General features: G+C 40.5%; 1 protein-coding gene across 1 annotated transcript; it reads left to right on the top strand.

Annotated features, from left to right (window-relative positions):
* Window positions 1-7,437: 7,437 nt before the first annotated feature.
* Window positions 7,438-18,880, top strand: PLAC9 (placenta associated 9). Its single transcript, XM_071563400.1, has 4 exons — window positions 7,438-7,725; window positions 16,239-16,339; window positions 17,249-17,369; window positions 18,699-18,880. The coding sequence occupies exons 1-4, from the start codon at window positions 7,578-7,580 to the stop codon at window positions 18,707-18,709; spliced, it is 381 nt and encodes a 126-aa protein (XP_071419501.1). The 5' UTR covers window positions 7,438-7,577; the 3' UTR covers window positions 18,710-18,880.
* Window positions 18,881-19,779: the final 899 nt, after the last annotated feature.

Below are 19,779 nucleotides of genomic sequence, written 5' to 3'. Positions count from 1 at the left end.
TATCCATAAAAGGTCTAATTCTAAGACACTGAAACAATGGCATCAGATGAGAAAAAACTGGGAAGTCGGGTACAAAACTTACGCTTTCCTGTTACAAACAAACAAACAAAACCACCACATTCTCTACTATGGATACTAAATAACTGATAAAACCCAGCAAAACTTTTTCTATTTTGCTATTTGGCATATTTAACTCTATGCTATCCTGCTTATCTCAATTTCAAGTGGTAGGATAACATCTTTAATACATGCAGAGGCAGTGGACTAGCATTGCAGATGCATGAAAGTGTACAATAATCTAATCTAAGCCACCTCACAAAATTATATTAACGATCAAAGACTGTATCCAGATATCTCTGAATAACATGAGATACCTTATGCTATCACTGGCACCAGGCTTTTTGCCCATCTGGGTCTAAAGCATTGGTCGCACAGTTGTGTTCACGTAAGAGTGAAAGCACTGGCCACAGCCCACACAGGGAGTCACTGCAAATCCATACTAGATTGCCTATGCAGGGCACAGCAACTGTGCCGCTTCACCTCTGCTCTTTCAGACACATTAGAACATTCCAGTGGAACTGTATCACTCCAAAGTACTACTGTAATCATTAAATTTATTTACACTAACAGAGATTCTGATTTGCCGCAGTTTGTAGTAACTATTACTTGATGCTTTCAGAGGCTTAAAAAGCCTTCAAAGGTGTTTGATGTGTCACTGTTTAGATATTCAGCAGAACTGAAGAACAGATAATGGTTTCTGCTGAACATAAATCAATGTTTCACCGGGGTGCCACACACCAGCCCCTCTCAGCATCCACACGGACTGAACTCCTCTGCTTCCCCACCAGACCAAGCACTCAAGGTCAAGGACTAACAGTCGGCGACTGCTACTCTGTCCGAGACACTCACTGATCTAAATCCTCTTCCCTCCGCTCCCGCTGGGCTAATTAAAACACTGAACTCTCCGTTGCAGTTCACGCTGTGCCGGGATCAGCTCACCTGGGCTGTACCCAGCCCGACCCACAGCTTTGCCCAGCGCTATTGCGGGGAAGAAAACGAAAAGAGCCGCCTGAGTCAAAGACGGGGCCGGAGCCGGAGCGGCCCTTGGGGTAACCTGGTGGTCAGAAATAGACCACCTCACTGGCCCCAGTGAGGCGGCTCCACGGCTCCCACGGGATATTTACCCGTGTTTGCCAGCCCGCTCCCCGTGCCCCTTCCCTGCCCTTCTGCTGGGCTGCTCGCACCATCTCGCCTCCCTCTCTGCCTGCTCTCCTTCCACCAACTCAATCAAAGCTTTGCAATCAAGCCCCTCCCAGAATCATTTCCTGGACTTAGCGTCTAACACCAGCAGAACACTTTGTGCACCCTAGACTGCTTTAATTTCTTCTAAATTAAAACCACAGGCTTTTGCTCGATCAGCTTCTCCTAATTCACTTTCCTAGCGATAAAGAGAAGAGATTACTTTGGAGTTATTTCTAGCATCCTGACGATTCAATTGGCTCCTCTCTCCTCACCTCTGATGCTTCTGATTCCTCGAACACATGCAATGAGCGCTCCATTCCCCTTCCACGTTTTTTATCCTCTAATCTTCTATTTCCTCTTTTCTCAGTGTTAATAAGAGACATTAGTCACCACTGTGAAACAAAAAAATCATTCTTTCATTATTGTGTAGATGGCAAAAAGTAGTATTCAAGAAGGAAAAAGCAGTATTTTCAGAAGTAAAACCACAAAATTACAAGAATTAACATCTACATTAAGACATAGTAGTTTGGTTATTCTTACAATTAATTACAGAGGTGGGTCTGAATTAAAGAAGAGTTGGGACAGATAATCAAAATCATTTGCCTACATCTGGACAGAATATTGTAACAGATATTTTAACCTACTTAAAGTCAACTGGTCTCTTAAAGCAAGGATGTCCTAAAATCTGATGTTTGTAAGAGCATCCATGCCACCCTGATTTCCTACAAGGATGTTGCTTCAGGTGATAATTCTTGCTCCTACATGTTTCATCCTTAACACTAACTAAAGTATGCACGCAGATACAGCAAATTAATACAGGTGTAACCACTATTAGCCTTCCCCCAAACACATATGGAACCAACTGCACTCTAAGGATCGCATTAGAAAAAAAATTAAAATAAGAGGTGGAGGACAATAGTTGAGTTCACATCTGTTTTTTAACAACCAGAATTAATGCCCTGCCTCCAGAGTTTGTGAAGTGTGCTAATCTGGCTGATCTGTTTATTTGTTCATACTCTCACATGGTTTTTCATGTCTTGGATCAACTTTTAATGGAAATGTTTTCATAGGCACTTCTCTTCCTTCCTATGGTTACACAATTTCCCTATGGCAACTATCATGAATCCTCCTATTAAGCAGTGGCATTATGAAAGAATTTAAGTTGCCTTTTAATGCAGTTTTGCAGCTGGAATTAAAGAGGTGCAAGTCAGTACCATACAGTAATAACTAGCTGTACTGTTGAGAAATCTCGTTGGACAGGATCCATCATGTGATTAACTACACAGGCAACATGATGAAAAAAATTCATATACATTCTTGCTCACTCTCTGCCTGAAAGCAGCTATCAGAAGCACGCTTGAAGAAAAACTGCAGCTAGAGATGTGAGGGATCTGTAATAACAAAGGAACTATTGCCATCCTGGTCTAGGATTGTATATTCTCTGACACATGTATTTTTAAAGGAGTCTTTAGCCAGGGATTTTTACTGCATTGGCTGTAAAATTATACATGTACTGTAAGTTTTCAGAGGAATGGCAGTGGAGTGATTAGCTTGGCTTTTCTCTCTGGCAAGTCATTCTTCCCCTTGCACCTTTCCCTGACTTTGTGATAATTAGGAGAAAAGGAGTACAGCAATCAAAAATGGGTTTTATATCACCCATATTCAAAGGCTTCACATACATGGCTGATGCATTCCCTACTGGAGAAAGGTACAGAGCTGCTAAGTAACAAACCTCTGTTATACTGTTGTTTGTCATGACTTGTGTTCAGCAAGGTGCTACTCAACAGATGAATAGCTCCTCAGATATTAGCTGCTCCTTCACAGAATGAAACTGTTGGTTAAGTTTCAAGTAATTATCTCATTTAATTGGTGTGGTTTGTAAAACTGGTCTACTAAAGACACTAGATGAGTAATTCCAATTTGGGAATAATCAAGTACTTCCCCCATGAGTATTTTCCTCGAATATTATCCACCGTGGACTCACAGATCTATTTCACATTTTTATGTGACTCAAACTGGTGGATGTAAAGTTGCAACAGCAAAGGGACACAGCCTTCTATAACAGAAAAAATAGCACATATTATCAGATCACCATGTGTGCAACACACAACTGGAAGTCAAGAGCCTATTCCTGAGACACTAATTTAGCTGGGAGTATATTTAATTCAGCTCTGCTAGGACAAAGGTTTCATTTCTCTGAAATGGGTAGGCACAGTGCATACCATATTTCATAGAGGGGTCCCAAGGCATTGCCAGCCTTCATAAAATGCGTTAAATCTGTCAAATATGGAAGTATATAGCAACTAGTTAAAAATACAAAACAAACACAATTCACTAATATTCCAAATGACCCACCTTTCCCTTCAGCTTTCTGATTCAGTTTCCTTGCAGATGAGTGGTCAGGAAGCTGAAGCCACAGACTGAAAACAGCCTGAAGCCATTGGATGCTTACCTAATGCTGTCAAACAGAATCCAGCCTAGTGTGCTGGCACCAAGATGACACCAGAGAGTCAATTCCTGTAGCTGACTCACTGTTGGCTTTAGGCGTAGTACAAAATGTGTTGTTTTGAAGAAGGCTGGATCAGAGTTGTCTGCTCCATGACACATATACTTGTTAACTTCTCCAGGGAGGGCACAGAGACAGCTGATCTTGAGTACCTCACACTGTGAACCGTGTGATATGGGGCTTTTTTAACAGCTTCAAAGATTATGCCTTTAAGACAGTAGCAAGAGAACTTCACACTTTTTGATGTCCCTTGCAAATCGAGGTAATAAACACTAGTGCAAGGTGATATATAACAGACTAAAGAGGGGATTTCACTGGCACAGAACCCGAAGGTATTCACACATCAAAACCTGAGGCCCACAAGACCTGTAACACCAATAGAATCTGCCCCATGAACAACAGAGGGATGGGGGCTCCATGGAGACTGCCAGGGATGTGGTGGTAAGAATCACAACTATCAAAAGCTTTCAATGGAAATGTGTACTTCATTCTCATGAAATCACCACTGCAAGAGGCCCTCCATCTGTTCAGCAAACAGATGTACTGGTTGCAGAGCAAGCTTCTGCTTCCCTGAGAATCAGCCTAAAAGCTGCATACCTGCTCTGTGGAAATCAAACTCTCTAGATAATAAAATTCTGTTTCTGCATCTGTTTGACTACTGTTCCAACCCAGCAGCCACAAACTGAGTGAATTAAAAGAATGAAAATAATTGACTGCTTCTAAATGGATCAAGAAACAAGCCTTAATTTACATAAGGTGTTCAGTAGCCTCCAAGTAGCAAGAACTGGTTACGAACAGCTAACAGAAATTAAGCCTGTGATAAGAGCTCAAGGAATCTCCACAGTCTCTAATGGAGACAGCTCTTCTCTGAGGGGCAGGTAGGCAGAACACATAAACCTTACACTGATTTCATCATCCACCAGTGTTAAATCCAGGGTAAAGGCTATTCTCTTTCATTTTCTTCTCTTCAGGGTAAGGCACTTTCCCCTCCCTACAAGGATGGGTTTTCTACCATATTTTTATTCCCTAAAGTAATCCCCACTTCATTTTCTCCATTTCTCACATAAATCTCAAGGGACTGCAGTACAGTACACTCCTATTTTTGCCACGTGTTTGCTCATCTATATCCTCTGTCCACCCATGCTGCAGAATTTCATGCCCAGTAAGATGTTTTTCACATGGCACATATGTCTTCTCTCGACACATACCCTTTATTTATTCCATTCCTTCTCACTGTGCACTCCATGGGATCACTGTGCACTTATTTATTGCTTTTGCCAAGCATTTGAATAGTCCAAGAAAGTCATACAGAACAATTGTACCAAAACAAACAAAAAAAAGCACCTCCCAAAATAGATTTAATCCTTATGCTTGCTCTCCCTTTCACCAAACTGCCTGCTGGCAAAGACTCACATCCCTGTTCACTGGTATGCTTTTTTTGGCTGCCAGTGTCTTGGGAACATCTCAACAGCTGGATTTTGTGCAAACCTATATATGATCTCATTGTGTTCTCATATATGGCCATTTCCAAGATGAATGTGCTGAAGAATGCTCTCTCTGATGATAAACAGTTACCGACTAACTTTTCCAAAAACAAACTCTTCTGTATAATATTCTTTTTTCTGTTCTCGAATCTTCAGCCTTACGCTGAAAAATTTACTCTGCAATTGAATGGGTGTTGTCACACACCTTGGGTTTTTATACTAAGGTTGCTAGTTAAGTTGTCTTACCCTGCAGTTTCATTCTGAGTTTTTATAAATAACAAAAGTAATTAACCAAGATCACTAAAAATCTCTGGACAGGTAATCCTACTGAAAACCAGAATCCCATTTGACAGAAGTATTTCTGGATGCATTTCTCTGCAGTGGAAAAAAAACTTTTCTCTGATTACAGAAACAACCCCTGGAGTATAATACTAGAGGAAAACCCACATTATTTTGTTTAGTTCTCCATGGTTATCAGACCAGCACCTCACTATGGTCAAACATAACACAGTACACAAAAGTATGCAGCAAGTGGCTTAGAGGGACTGAACTGTTCCAAGAGCAGGAGAGCAATTCAGGAGGAACATCAAGGAAATATGCTGTAAAGGGGGTGAGTGGCCTCAGCAAAGGTGGTCTGAAATGGAAATTGCCTCATTTTTTTATAGTGTGTTGAAAGGAAAACTGATTCAATGAATGTTCATTGCTTTTTGATAGTATGGCACAGAGGATGGCAGAGAGAGAACACAGAAAAGCATTCAGAACAGGCTCCCTTTGCAATAGAGAATGCATTGATGCATTGGGTGATTCTGCTGAAGGAAGGACAAAGGTAAAGAACAAACACACTCAGAAAACAGCAGCCAGATATCCATAAGTATTCTTCCACTGCTCTCTTCAAAACACAGACAACATGCAGATAATGACTCAAAAATCATAGCCTACCACATCAGCATCTCATATTCAAAGACAGTTGGTAAGACTGAGGGTGGACTCACAGTTACCTTTTGCAGTTCCTCTCCAAAGAACTGTTTATAAAAAATTATGATTTATGTAATTTTTCAGCAGGCATGATCAAATTTATTCTCAAAACAAGAATTCATAAATGTTGCAGTATTGCTACAGAGTGATTTAAGCCAAAAGCCAAAACACCCAGAAAAACACTGCCACTCCAATTTTCATAGCTAATTTCATTTTTATTTCATAAAAATGGTAACTTATTCACACCAACCCTGGTTCAATAAACACTGAGGTTGTTCTGTGTCTTGTTTTGCTCAGTGCCTCGACCAAGTTACTAGCTAAATTCCAATCACAGAATCTCTATTACCAAGGCTACTTTGTCTTGCAACTGTGCTTACAACCTAACTTCTTATGGAAGTCACTGAGGATGATTATATTTTGAACTCTAAGATAGCATTTCTACAAGCTCACTTTCAGATATTCAAATAACATGATTTTCTGACTACTGGGGAGGTGGTAATGACAAGAAAATCTGTTCTAGTAGTTAAAATACTGTTTATACTGGACAATGGCCTTTAGGACTATGTAGGATGCCTTAATGGCCTTTCACCTTCTCCTTGCAACGGCTTGAAAAAGGTAACTCGAATATGAAGAACAATACCAGAAAGGAAATACCCTATGTCTTTGAACACCAACCTAGAGGGGCCAAAGACTGATTCTTATTCACCCAGCACCCAGGAACCCACAAGAAAAAAACCAATGTTCAATTAAGATCCTACTGAAAATCACATACACCGTCAGACTATCATGAGCAGTGCTATTTTTGCCTGTGATGTTATCAAACCCAACTTATTTAAAAAACCTGCCAATCTGAGAAGAGCTCAGATGGCTCCTCAGGAGCTCCTATGATACTCTTCAAACTGCATCACAGACAGCTGCTGTCTCCTATGTACTGCCCAGGAAAGATGTTTCCACATTCTTCAAAATGAGCAAATAATGGAAAAAGTCCTGTCAGCTCACAAGATCTAAAGATACTGTGTTTTCCAATGTTCCTGCTTTCCTTGCCCCAAATGAAATCCCACAGGGAAAGAAATAACCAGTACCCCTTCCTCCTCCTTTCTCCATTCCTCTCCTTGCCCCACTTGCTGTCTTTACAGGATCCAAAGCTTTTCATCACATTCCAGTTCTAGTCTGTGTAAATAAATACAAGGGTAAAAAAACAGCTTTGGAAGACTGGACCACTGCCAGTTTGCCTGGATAGCTGGACTGTGCATGGAGCTGGAAGGATGTTTTTTAAAAGGAGTGAAGCAGAAGAGAACAGCTTAAGAATCTTGGCTCAGCCTGGGCATATTTCCGCCTAACTCTGGCTAAACCTCAGCACGAACGGCTGGATGAGAAGTGGATACAGAGCTGGGGAGGGAGGGAGGAAGGCTGCGGGGCTCTCCACCAGAACCACAGCAGAGACTAGAGAGCCTGAAACCATGCTTTTCCTTTGGGCAATAGCATTTATTTCAGTCCTGCAGGAGCAAGATCTTTTAGGTAAGTGCTTCTGAATTTGCAAAGTAGAAACTATAGCTTAATCGTAGCATCATCCAAATCTTTGCATGGTGTGGGAGAGGGAGCTAAATAATTGCTTACTCTATGCATTTTGTATGAAGGTGACACAGGTTTGGAACAAAATTCTGTGGGAACATTGTTTTTAACAGGAAAAACTGCATTTTTGTGCTACTAAATATGCCCGGTAGGCATAGTGTTTTGGTAGAGATTTTTTCCTTCTTACAGGAGATACTATCACTGTATCTTCAGAAATCTAGAACCACACTGAGATGTGGCAGCCAGCACTCTGAATTCCCATCATTACTGTTCTGGCAGCCTTATTAACATACACACTAATCAGCTCAGAAATGAGATTGACGTTCAAGGTGATTAGAGAAAGATTCTCCTCTATTCATACCCTTATTTTTAAATTTGCCGGTAACAGCACAATTTTTTCTTTCTTCTGCTTTGTATTACTTATTCCTGAGATTTTTGAAGCACATAATGCCTTCTCCAAATGCCTCAGGAGTGCAAAGTATAAACACAGAACATCTGATAAGCCTGCATCTGAATTCTACTTTCATTAACAAGAGATGAATGCTGGAATAACCTGTAATCCCACTGTAGTGTGACTGAAAGCTACTCAGTTTGGCTAGTTCAAGGGTTTATCATCCCTGTGTAACCACAAACCTGGCTTCCCAGACTCTTTGTACTATGCCTTTTCTGCTAGCTGTGGCCCAGCTTTATTTTTCCTCTGCTTCTATTGCTGCTTGACAACACAATGGTTATATTTCAGGGCAGGGTAGTAAGATCCTATTACATTCAAAACATTTCCTGAAAAACTGTTAGCTCCTTCTGCCTATGAGTCCCAGTCCTCTTCCTTACCCTGAGTCCCTTCCACCTAACTGGCCTGGTAACATTTGTAATGAACTAAAACATCAATGCCCCAGCAAGAGCACTCTAACTTGTTTTCACTCCACAAGAATTCACTATCTTCTCATGAGTTTTGCAAGCTTCACCAAAATAAACGTGAAATTAAAGAAAAATTTTAAAAAGGATGGAAGAATGTTTGTGGTTATTGCCCAGAAAGAATGGTTTTATGCTGAAAACATTAGCAAACTCAGATAAAATCTAGCTAATTAGAACAGTAATTGAATAATAACTGAAGTGGAGACTAGTACCCAATATCATGCCAGGTGGTAGCTACTCAGTCAGGGAATCATGTTTATTGTTTTAATGGTGTATTTCATGTAAGATGGGAAATTTTGTGTCTGTTATGGCCAGGGAGGCACTCTGCCTGCTGTCAGGCTTCAGAAGGTCATTCTCACTTTCCCTTTGCTACCTTTGAGTCAGGGAGTTTCCTTGCGAATCCTCCCCTCTTAACTCCTGCAGGATCCTCTTAGAAATTGCTCGGATGGCCAAACTAAAATTTAGATTTTAATTCAGCCATTAATATAAACAATTCATAGAGCTCAGCCTCCAAACCAGGAGATGAGACTGGCACAAGGGCTCCTCTGGATTCAGCCACGTGGTCCTGCTCCATGTCCACAGTTCACAGTGCGTTGCTCTTGGTGCTGGGATAGTTTGGGGGGTGCTGCCCAAACACAGTGTACAATGTAGCCTGGGGCACAATACCTGCCCCAGTTACATGTGTTTCCATTCTTATAAAAACCTCCAGGCAAATTGTTCCAAGGGGTGCAGCGTCCCAACAGCAAAGTCTTTGCTCCACGTTTATGCTTGGCAGAGAGGTGACCTGGAGAACACGGCACACAGGCTGGGCCCACCGACATGTGCCATTTAGCTGACCAAACCAAACACTGAACATTCCACTAGGCAGGCAGTAACAGGAGAGCTACATGGAGGCACTGCTGCTCAATACTCCACACTGTGGCATGATTTACTTTCAAGCAGCAGAAGTTTCATTCAGTTTTAACTACAAGGTAAAGTAAACCAGGTGTGTCAATGTTTTTCTTTTTTCAGCTAACATGTTATGACTTCTCAGAATATTTTGAATCCTCTGATATTTATATGTAATATCAAAGCTGGAATATCTATAAGCTAGACCATTGCCAAGAAACTGGAAAGAAAAAAAATCCCTTCAGAACAGCCAGCTTTTCCTCAAAATTGACCATTTGCCCTCTCACAGAAGAGCATTTTATCTTCAGGAGATGAAACCACTGTACTGTAGAATTAATGCCACAGTACAAATTTATGATAAAAGTCCTATCTTAAACCAGACTTGGACTCATGTTTCTGCACTAATAAACTAGTAGTGGTTTAACCTATGCTCCATGTTATATATGTTTTCTGCCCTTATAGAAACATATCAGCATCATTTTCTCCAATTACAATCTTTGCAAAACTCATCTCTGAGCTCCAACTAGGAAGGAGAAGTAATGCTTGTCTCAACAAAGTGCACCCAGAAATAAGTGTATTTGTTAAGACCACGAGACATCTGAAGATAGAGTCTCTATAGAAGTGAGCATTTTTACAGATTTTATACATCTGTAAAGTTCTACATTTTGTTATGTTTAGCTAAAAGGAATTTACTGAGTTCTGTGGACTTTGTAACCTGCATGTGTAAAGCAAAAGTTAATATCAAACTCCAAAAAAAGGCAGGGGTGTGGGACTCTTGCTCTTCATCTGCAGGATGTGGCTCTTCATAAATGCAACTGGTCTGCTCTTGTTGAAGCAGTTGTGAGTCTTGGCCATGAATGCTAGGATTTAGTATGTACCTACGTATATATATGTGTGTATCTTCTCCTCTCTTACTATTCTACTTCCTGAGTTTTTGCAGAACACAAGAACTGTTTGCCAAACAAAATGTCTTCAAAAAAGTTCTTACACTTTTTTAAGTATTAGAAAAAAAATGACAATGATATTATTTCATTGTGCTTATTTCTTTCCACTACCATGACCTAGACATATGCAAACAATACAATAACAGAGCTGACTAGTAAGTCACAGACTCATCCACTCCCCATGACTGTAGGTCCTATTACTAAACACAGAACAAAAGCCGTATCCTCATAAAATTGAAAAACTCCTTATCCCCTGATACCAGTGGTCATCCTCATATTGATGGTGGAATCCAATATTTATGTACCTCATATCCTCCACTCTTGATCCAGCCTTAAGCTCAATAATTCTACACAACTTGGATTCTTTATGTGTACTAAGACACAGCTCCTCTTCTTCCTAAGACAGCTCATCCCCTTCTCCACACACAAGTATGTCCTCTACAGTTACTAGCTATAATCCTCCCAACACTTAGCCATAGTTTCCACCACAAATATATATTCACACAAAAATAAATACATAATAAAGGCAAACTTTTCTGCAGCCCAAAGCATCATTGTAAGTTACAGCATGAATTAAGTACCTGCAAATTAGGTAGTTCATATCTCTTATCAGTCCAGTTCCGTGTAGTCATTTCCCATTGCAGCAGTGAGTGCAAGAGGATACTCCTGACTGCTTGTTCAGAAGACCAGCATGTGGGAAACATACTCCAAGCCAACAGCTCCCTCACAGGAACATTCAATTATTATCCTTCTTCCTTTGAATGAAAATATACAAAACTTAAGTGGTTCTTACAATCATAGATATGGTCACACAGCAGAAAGAGGAAAGTAGTTTCTCAAGTAGCACTTTTGCTTCTGGCAGGTAGCCATGGCAGGGGCCCAGCTTTTGATGTGCCTGACAAAAATAGGGTGCCCACTGGCAGCATGGACTATCCCTGGCCTTGTGCACTCTCTGTCTGTCTTCACTGCTGGGTAAATGAGAGAACTTCCCTTGTGAAGTGAGAATTATATGGGTCACAAAAGCAACAACTCCCTTCAAATGAAGTAGTTTTACACAGAAATATGTAAACAACAACTTCTATCAAATCCAATTTATGGTTTTGCATATTTCACAAGCAGAAGTGATGCAGAGAAGGACCAGAATAAGTCATATCATGACATCTCACACATAGGTGGATGGGACAGACTACCCAGGTATGTGAGAACTGGTAGGCTGATACCTGACCCACCTTCACTAACACATTCCACAATGCATGAGATTTCCCTGTTGGTCCTTCTCTTTCAGGGGGAAAAATAAAATAAGTGTAATCTTAACTGATCCAGGATCTGAAATAATATGCATAGTACCATAATCTATATCCCGATAAACAGAGTATGAATCTGGTATGCAAGTTTGGAACTTGACTTTCTGCTATGTTTACTTACCTTCTAAAATGAATATTAAAAATAATTATTTCATGGAAGATAGTTAAGTTCAGGACACTTCCATTATCAGATGTTCATGAATCTTGGATACCAGAAGAACCCTTTGGACTTTGTTCCATGCCTGAAATCTTTTCAAAACTTGGCATTTGGGCATCACATACTTCAGTTCTGTCCATCCTAGTAACAGCAGAAAATGACAGCAAAGAGAAGTTGCTCTAGTTTATTCTGATGCTTATCCTTAGCAACTACTTGGATGATCAAAATTAACCATTTAACAGCATCTGGATACATAGAACCCTGACAGTCCTAGAAGGGGACATCTTTAGGGAGCACATAGAAGCAACATCTTGGAGGGCTGGGGGGATATATCAAATGTACAGGAAGCAGAAGAGTTTAATTGAGAGATACTCTTAATCTGAAGCCTCTGCTCTTAATCTGTTTGCTAAGGTTTTTTGATTCTTACTTCATTGCTCTGTCTATCCGCTGCTATCAGATCAAGTTTTGTAAAATCAAGCTGACCATGATACATAGATCCTGACTCTTCATTGTGCTACTGCTTTCAAACTTCAAGTACATTTTTCTATTAAACATGTCCTTATCAACAACCAATTTGGAGATGCTCCACTTCCCTGCTGGTGCCTGACTACATCACAGCACAGGGCTGTTCGAACTACCCAGATTATGGGCACCCTTAAGGTGGCACAGAGGACTTAATCAGAGGGAAAAAGGCACAAGTGGTTTTCTTCTCTTGAACAAGAGAGTTCTGGTTCTTGATGGAAAATAACCACCTATACATCAAATAGAATGGACTTCAAGAATTTAACTAAGCATCTCACTTGCAGGAAACATCAGGTGAAAATTTGCAGATGGGACATTAACTGATAGGTAATGTTCTCTCTGCCATACTGAAATGTTACAACTGCCTGTGTGAAATAATCTATTAAGTTTCAAATGAGAGAATTAAGACATTGAAAGATGCCTCCTACACACTTGCCTAAGCTGTCAGAAGCTGCAAACACCCACACATTTTAAATATGTAATTTATATGGCATACAAAGAACATTTCACTTTTAAGTGGGTTTTAAAACGTACTATCAAAGTTTTCTGCATTTATGCATGTAATTTGAAACACAAACAAGTAAAAATTCCAATTTACATTTTAAAAAATGTGTCTTCAGCAACTTCAGAAAGCAAGTAAATAGAAGTATCCTAAAAGATCTTTAGTCGTTTGCTTACATGGCTTGCAACCTTCCATTCTTCACTTCCCTTTCATGGTGACTGTTACTATTACATGAGGTAGAGATGCTGCTGCAGTAAGGCCAGTGCCAAAGGCAGTTCATGTAATTTTCTTTCATCAGCTGCAACACAGAGAAGGGCAGTGCTCATAAGAAACGTGTGACCCTCTTTAAACACATGGAAATTATTGCTTTGGTTGAATTGCCTGACCATAGTGACCCAGATATGTGTCATATTTACAAGGGACCGGATGTGCCCTGTGACCAGCCCATCCCAGAGATAAAGCTGTGGATAAAGAGCTAAAGCCAGACAACAAAATAACAGTGAGGGTTTTGAGCAGCCAAAGCCTCAATCTAGAACTCAGAAAACAGAAGAAATCCACACAGCTGACAAAGCACTACCTGCCCAGTCAGAAAGGCAACCACCCACCCAGCGTGCCTTGTCCTGGTGCAGGTCCTGACAAGGTTTCTGCTGGGTCAGTCCTCAGCCAGCTTCATAATTTGAGTTCTAAAACTACACACATTTTGGCTTACACTGACTTTTAGGCATGCTAACATCAGTTGTCAGGTGCTTCCTGAGATACTTAGGCTTGTACTATTTGTCAAATTTTTTAGGCACTGCACTAGTTCTGTGGTTCCAAGTGACCTTATAGCCCTGTCAAACTAGGATGAGACACTTCGTCCTCCTTTGGTAAGCCCATTACAGCTGATAAGGCAGCAATGTGCTCTGAGTGCCAGAAAGCTGTCTCCCTCTGTGTCAGAAGAGAGGGGCCAACTGCCCCACGGGACCAAGTGCTACTGAGTCCTGCATCTCCCAGCAACCCTTTTCCTTACGTCTCTAGGTGCACACAAAGCTGTGCAGTGCTTTGCTACCTCACAGTGAAAGGCAACAACCTTATGTTGGCTACACGTATTTATAATGGCACACCTGCTTTGAACAAATGGCAGCCATCCATCATACGTAACCTACCCACCTGCATACACCTACCTAGAGAATCAGCCAGCACAATGCTGAGGTTTGTGCTGAACAGAAGCGCAAAGTTAAAGGAATGACTAAAGTAATTTGGGCAAGACTGTGTAAAATTTCTGCTTCACAAAGTCACTTTGTAGATTTAGGGTCCTGTATCAGGAACAAGGTGAAAGAAGCCCCAGCAGAGTGCCAACCACACCTTTAGGCAATTTGAAAAGGCCAAAGTCTCTGGGTGAGTCTGGCTCAAGTAGCACACACTTGTCCTGCAGCAGACATCTGAGCTTTCATTAATGGAAAAGCATTGTCTAAGATGCATGGTCAGAGAAGGAGAAATGGCCAACAGTAACTTGAGCTAGCCAATATTAACCAATGTCTCCAATGTGATGAGTGGCAGTTCAGCCTACAGCTGAACTGGACCATCAGGTTTGACACTGAGAACTAGAGCTGGGGATATTGGAAATGTGGAAATTTGAGTCATCTCTGACAGCAAAATAGACCTTACTTTACTATTTTCCTATTATTAGGAAAACTAAGGTTTGTAGACAAAGACTGGCCACTGTTTTGTAACCTCCTACAGCATTTCAGTCTTTCCCTACTGTTCTAGTCATGATGGAAAAAAACATGTAAAGAAATAAAAATTCTGAGAAGCAGCATGGTTTGCCTGACCACTATGTTAGACGGTAACAACACTCATAAACCACTACCACTAGCAGCAAAGGGGGGGAAAAAGGCAACTGCAAAGCAGCTGGTGTTGAAGTACCTGTGGTATTTCAGCGCTCTTCAGTAGATTAAGTCTCTGGGGTTCTGTCCTAACAGCACCATCTCCTGGCGAATGCACTAAAAAACCCCAAGCAAATCTCTCCCAACCAATCTCTAAATAACGTCTAGTACATCAGGGGCCACGTTTCAATCCTCTCCTTCTTTCTGCCCTCCACCCTCCAATTCCAGGGATGCCATTCCAACTCAGAGTACATCTCTCATCCCACCAAACTGCAATGACTACAATACTCACTAACACGTGTTTGCCATCATTTCACACCTACACTCCAGAAATCTTGGCACAGACTTGCAGTGAAGCACTGCAGCAGTTCCAAACAGCATAACAGTATTGAAGTTGCTGCTCTTGTGTTTCCTACTGTTCATTATAACACAAGCTCAGTTTTCTTTGTTACAAATGATGACAGAATGAGTTATAGAGTGCTGCTTTCTCATTACTATAGCGGCTTGAAGCCTCAAACAAGAGCAAGACCTAACTTTACATGGGGTAAGATACGTTATCACCTTAGCAAGGTTTAATATCCTGCTACAGTTCTATGCACACCTATTAAAACATAAATGTTACTGAAAGTTGGACAGAAGTTATGGAAAGGAAATTGGCTCCATTAAAGCATGGACACCATCAGCTACTGACCTTTAATGGAACAGAGGCAGTAGAATAAAAAGTTAACAGAGCAAGAGCTCATGAGTACTGAGAGGTAAATACAGGTAACTGACAGAGGTAAGTGACTTTGTATATAGTAGCGTATACGAATGATTTGGTCAGCAAATGACACCAGCTGTACACACTTTTATTGTTTCCCTTCCCATTGCAAAGTCAGATTCTCAGGGACAACTTTCTGGCACAAAGGAATCATCAATATCCATTTGAAAAGTGGACAAACAGCTACTCTTCAGAGTTTTACTGTACCAGCTGCTTCAGAAGGAAGTCTAAGAGGAACTGCTGTGTAAGGCAGATCTTCCCAACACTTAGGTTTTATACTTGCAGAGACAGAGTCACAGTCTATAACCTTACCCTACACAGGCAGGAACAAAGCAGACTGTGTAAAACAAACACACATATAAACAAAATAAAAAAACTCCACCCATGGCAAGAGAAAACACCTTATTCCAAACAATCGTGACATATGCAGGCAAAGAGACGTTCACAGCACTGGGGCACAGTTGTAGTTATTGCAAGAGAGGTTCAGTTCCTACATTTGGTTCATAAACAAATCTGTTTGGCATGAAAAATTCCACTTCAGAAGTCAGAAATTTAAGGTCTGCTATTAAAAAGCTCCTGTTATTTAACTGTGTCTGTTTTTCCAGCTGCTGCAGATCCTGTCAGTGTGTTTCCTGGAAGTTTGGGAAGGGGAAGCTGGTGTAATGAACATGACATGATCCATGAACGCTTAGATATTATTGAAGAGGTAAGAGGGATTGCACTGGCTTTCGAACCTTACCAGACCTCTGCCCTATCCTTTTGATCAAAGAAAAATGTTTCTTGACAGCATCTCTTCTTGACTTTATTCTAGTCAAGGTCAGACAATTTTTTTCACATGTCATAGACTGTAACTATCTACAAAGCCATTATCACCAGAAACATAATCTCAATGAATTCCAAAAAAATGATTAACTAATCACTGACTATTATATATCAGCCTTTCCTAAAATGTTTATAATTGTGCCTTTAATCCAAAAATCTCAGAATTCCTCTTTGTGACGTTCCACCTTGGCTTATGGCTAGATGTAGTTCTGCAGGTGACTCGAGGACTGATGGAGGAGTTTCTGCTCACCCCTGCTGACACTCAAGAGCTAAATGAACTCTATAACTGGGATTCTGTGAAAGCTGCAAACTTTGATTTTTCCCCTGCTCTCTCAAACACTCCCAAGATACATGTTCACTATTCTTAGCTGGGTAGTTGCCAAACTCCATGCTGTTGGTTCTCAAAATGGCAATGTTACCTCTTGTCTGCTTCCTTCTTTCCATCCTATCAGCTCCTCTCATCTTCCATGCAGATTCTTGTACCAGATATGATGGTGGCTCAGAAATGAGAAAGAATTAAAAACAAATTAATGCAAAGCTCCCTCCAAGAAGTCAAATGATGGGTTATTCTTTATAGAGGGGTGCTCTATAAAGAACTCTTGCAAAACAAAGTGCTAATACTTGATGCCACTAGAGGCCAGCAGAACACAAGAAACATCTAAACCTGCAATGCGCAATATAAATGAAATTAGCTGTTAGCATTACGGGACATTTGGTTTGCAAATCAATACAATTCCATCCACTTCACCCTTTGACTACTTCCTTTATCTATTTCTCTGCTTTTTTCCATTAGAAGGTAATAAAAACAGTGGAGCACCTAGAATCAGAAGTCAAATCACTCCTCAACATCATCAATGAGACAACATCGAACATTCCCATCATTCCAGGATCTCCATTTATAGACATTTTGGATGGTCAGTATCTAGTCAAGTACAACCTAAGCTGGAAAAATTATTACAAATTATTTTACTCACAAATATGCCATCTTTTCTCCCCCAAGATGTGAACTCATTCCTTCATTCAATTAGGGTAGCTAAGGCCTCAGCTGAAATACTGGGCTCAGTTTGGAACACCAGGCTTCAACAACTGCCAAGGGGAGGGCTGAATAAAAAGCAGGGTGAGGGGTGGGGAACACCACCACCGTCAAACAAAAACCCCATCAAGGAGCTACATATATGAGCTACACAGAAAGGTTGCTGTATTGGGGATGCTTAGTCTAAAGATGTCTGAAGTAGCCCACCAAAATGCCTAAGATTGTCACAAAGACAAAAGCCATTTTCTTCCCCATTGCCAAAGAGAATAAAATAAAGGAACAACAGGACAGAATAAACAATCTCAAATCCTCTTTCAGTTTTACAACGCTGTAATTCTTCAGCTTCATGTGAAGGGCAACAAAATAATAAAATACAAATATTGCAGGTATTACAACTTTGGTATCTTAAATCTAAATTTGACATGCAAGCCCCTCACACAAACTGTGCTTCTGGATAAGTGTCTTTGGAATAAATTAAACCACAACAGAAATTAGTTGGATGAGATCACCTGTTCTACACAGCTCCTTACTATGCTCTGTCCTCTTCAATCTCTGCCCAAATATCAATAGTGCATTTAACAAGATAAGAGATGTTTCCAGTGAAAAACAAACCACTTGTAGAAAGGTATAAGTAACAACAGATGTATTTTTGAAGTCAGTTTTGTCAGTGCTTGGTTTTTTGTCTATTCATTTGTGATAGCTGTACATGACCATGCTTAAATAAGTGGGCTGAAAGCAGACAGCAGCAGTGTTTATGCTGGTTTTTAGTTCTTGCAGTTGGCTGTATTGATCCAGTCACCATGACTGCTATGTCCTCAGCAACTTTGTTATTCATTAAAATTTTCAGTTTCTCTGAGGGGCAGTAAATAGGTAGACTAAGTTAATTAAGTTACTCCCCTGAAATAGAAGGGAGTATTCCAGTAAAAGTGAAAAGTATTCCACTGAGGTGTTACAATGAATTTAAAACAGAAAACCTGAGTCAACCTCAGCACATCTGCATCTCGTCTACAGTAAGTACTGCTCAGATAGAACAGTACTGCCAAATGGCTCAGGAATTACAGATCCAGATCTTCCTTCTATGATTTCATGAATCAAAGTGGCAATTCCCCACTTTAGAATAGCAAGGTTCATGTTTTGAATGAGATTTATCCGCAAAGATTGATCCTGATCTCATAACCAAAAATAATTACATGAACTCTTCTCTATACAGATACCAGCTGAGCACCGTGAAGACAGAAGATACCGGAATGTAACAGTGTGGTTGTCATAAACAGTTGCACTTTTGCTCATTTAGTAAGCTTGTGTTTCCACAATTTGTAAAGGGATGAACAATCTTCAACTGAAGTTTGTCTTCTGTGTTCCTGCACTATAATAAACAGGTATTTGCTTTTAGACACTGTTGCAAACCTTCATATTTTGAATCTTTCAGCAATCCTACCTTATCAAAACTGCATTTCAAATACAGCATTGTCACTAAGAAAACAAGGTCAGGTGCTGTCCATGACTACAGCAAAGGTAATGAACTTTCCTAAATTCAAAAGCTTCCTCCTTCCCTGGCAAAGAAGTAAACTCTTGCTGTTGGTGTCAGCCAATGAAGACACACTTTCAGCTGCAGTGTCCTCCCAAGACATGCTCGGTTTGTCTGACAGGAACGACTGTATGGAGATGTCTGGCTTTGGACACAGGTCACATTGCTGCCATGGACCGAAACAGGAGTCCTGTCAGCACGTCCCAGTCAGAATTTGTCTTTTGGACACAAAGCTACCATATTCTGTAATCTTTACACTCTTCTTCCTTCCACAGTGACAATGCAATCCAGAATTAAATCCATGATATCACCATTTTCTTACAAAACAAACAGCAACACAACTTCTTCCAGGAAAAACGAACCTGCCTGGCCCTTACACAATGGAGAGGGTGCACGCTTATGTGTGTGAAATAAGAGGAGTTTGCCTGTTCTTGATTAACAAGCAGTCTATTTTCACTGACCTAGTTAGAAAACCTCCTCCCCCTTGTACTTTTTTCCTTTAGATGTTTCTATTTTGAGAATGACAAGTTGAAGTGATGTCATCCATGCCAGCAGAGAATAACAGAGTTCCAAGCGTAAGAGAAAATACAACATGCAAAATGAAATACTGAGCAATAACTACAGATTACATATATCATATATAGACAATCCTTCATCAACAGCACACAAGCCCCAAACTCTTGTCAACACAACAGTTTCTGAATAATCAATCTCATTCAAGCAGAGAACTACTATGGAAAAACTAAATTACATAAACTGAGTC

The sequence above is a fragment of the Pithys albifrons genome, chromosome 9, assembly GCF_047495875.1.
Source record: "Pithys albifrons albifrons isolate INPA30051 chromosome 9, PitAlb_v1, whole genome shotgun sequence".
NCBI lineage: Eukaryota > Metazoa > Chordata > Aves > Passeriformes > Thamnophilidae > Pithys > Pithys albifrons.
Note: the sequence above shows the minus strand (reverse complement) of the source record. Positions and strands in the feature narration are given on the sequence as shown.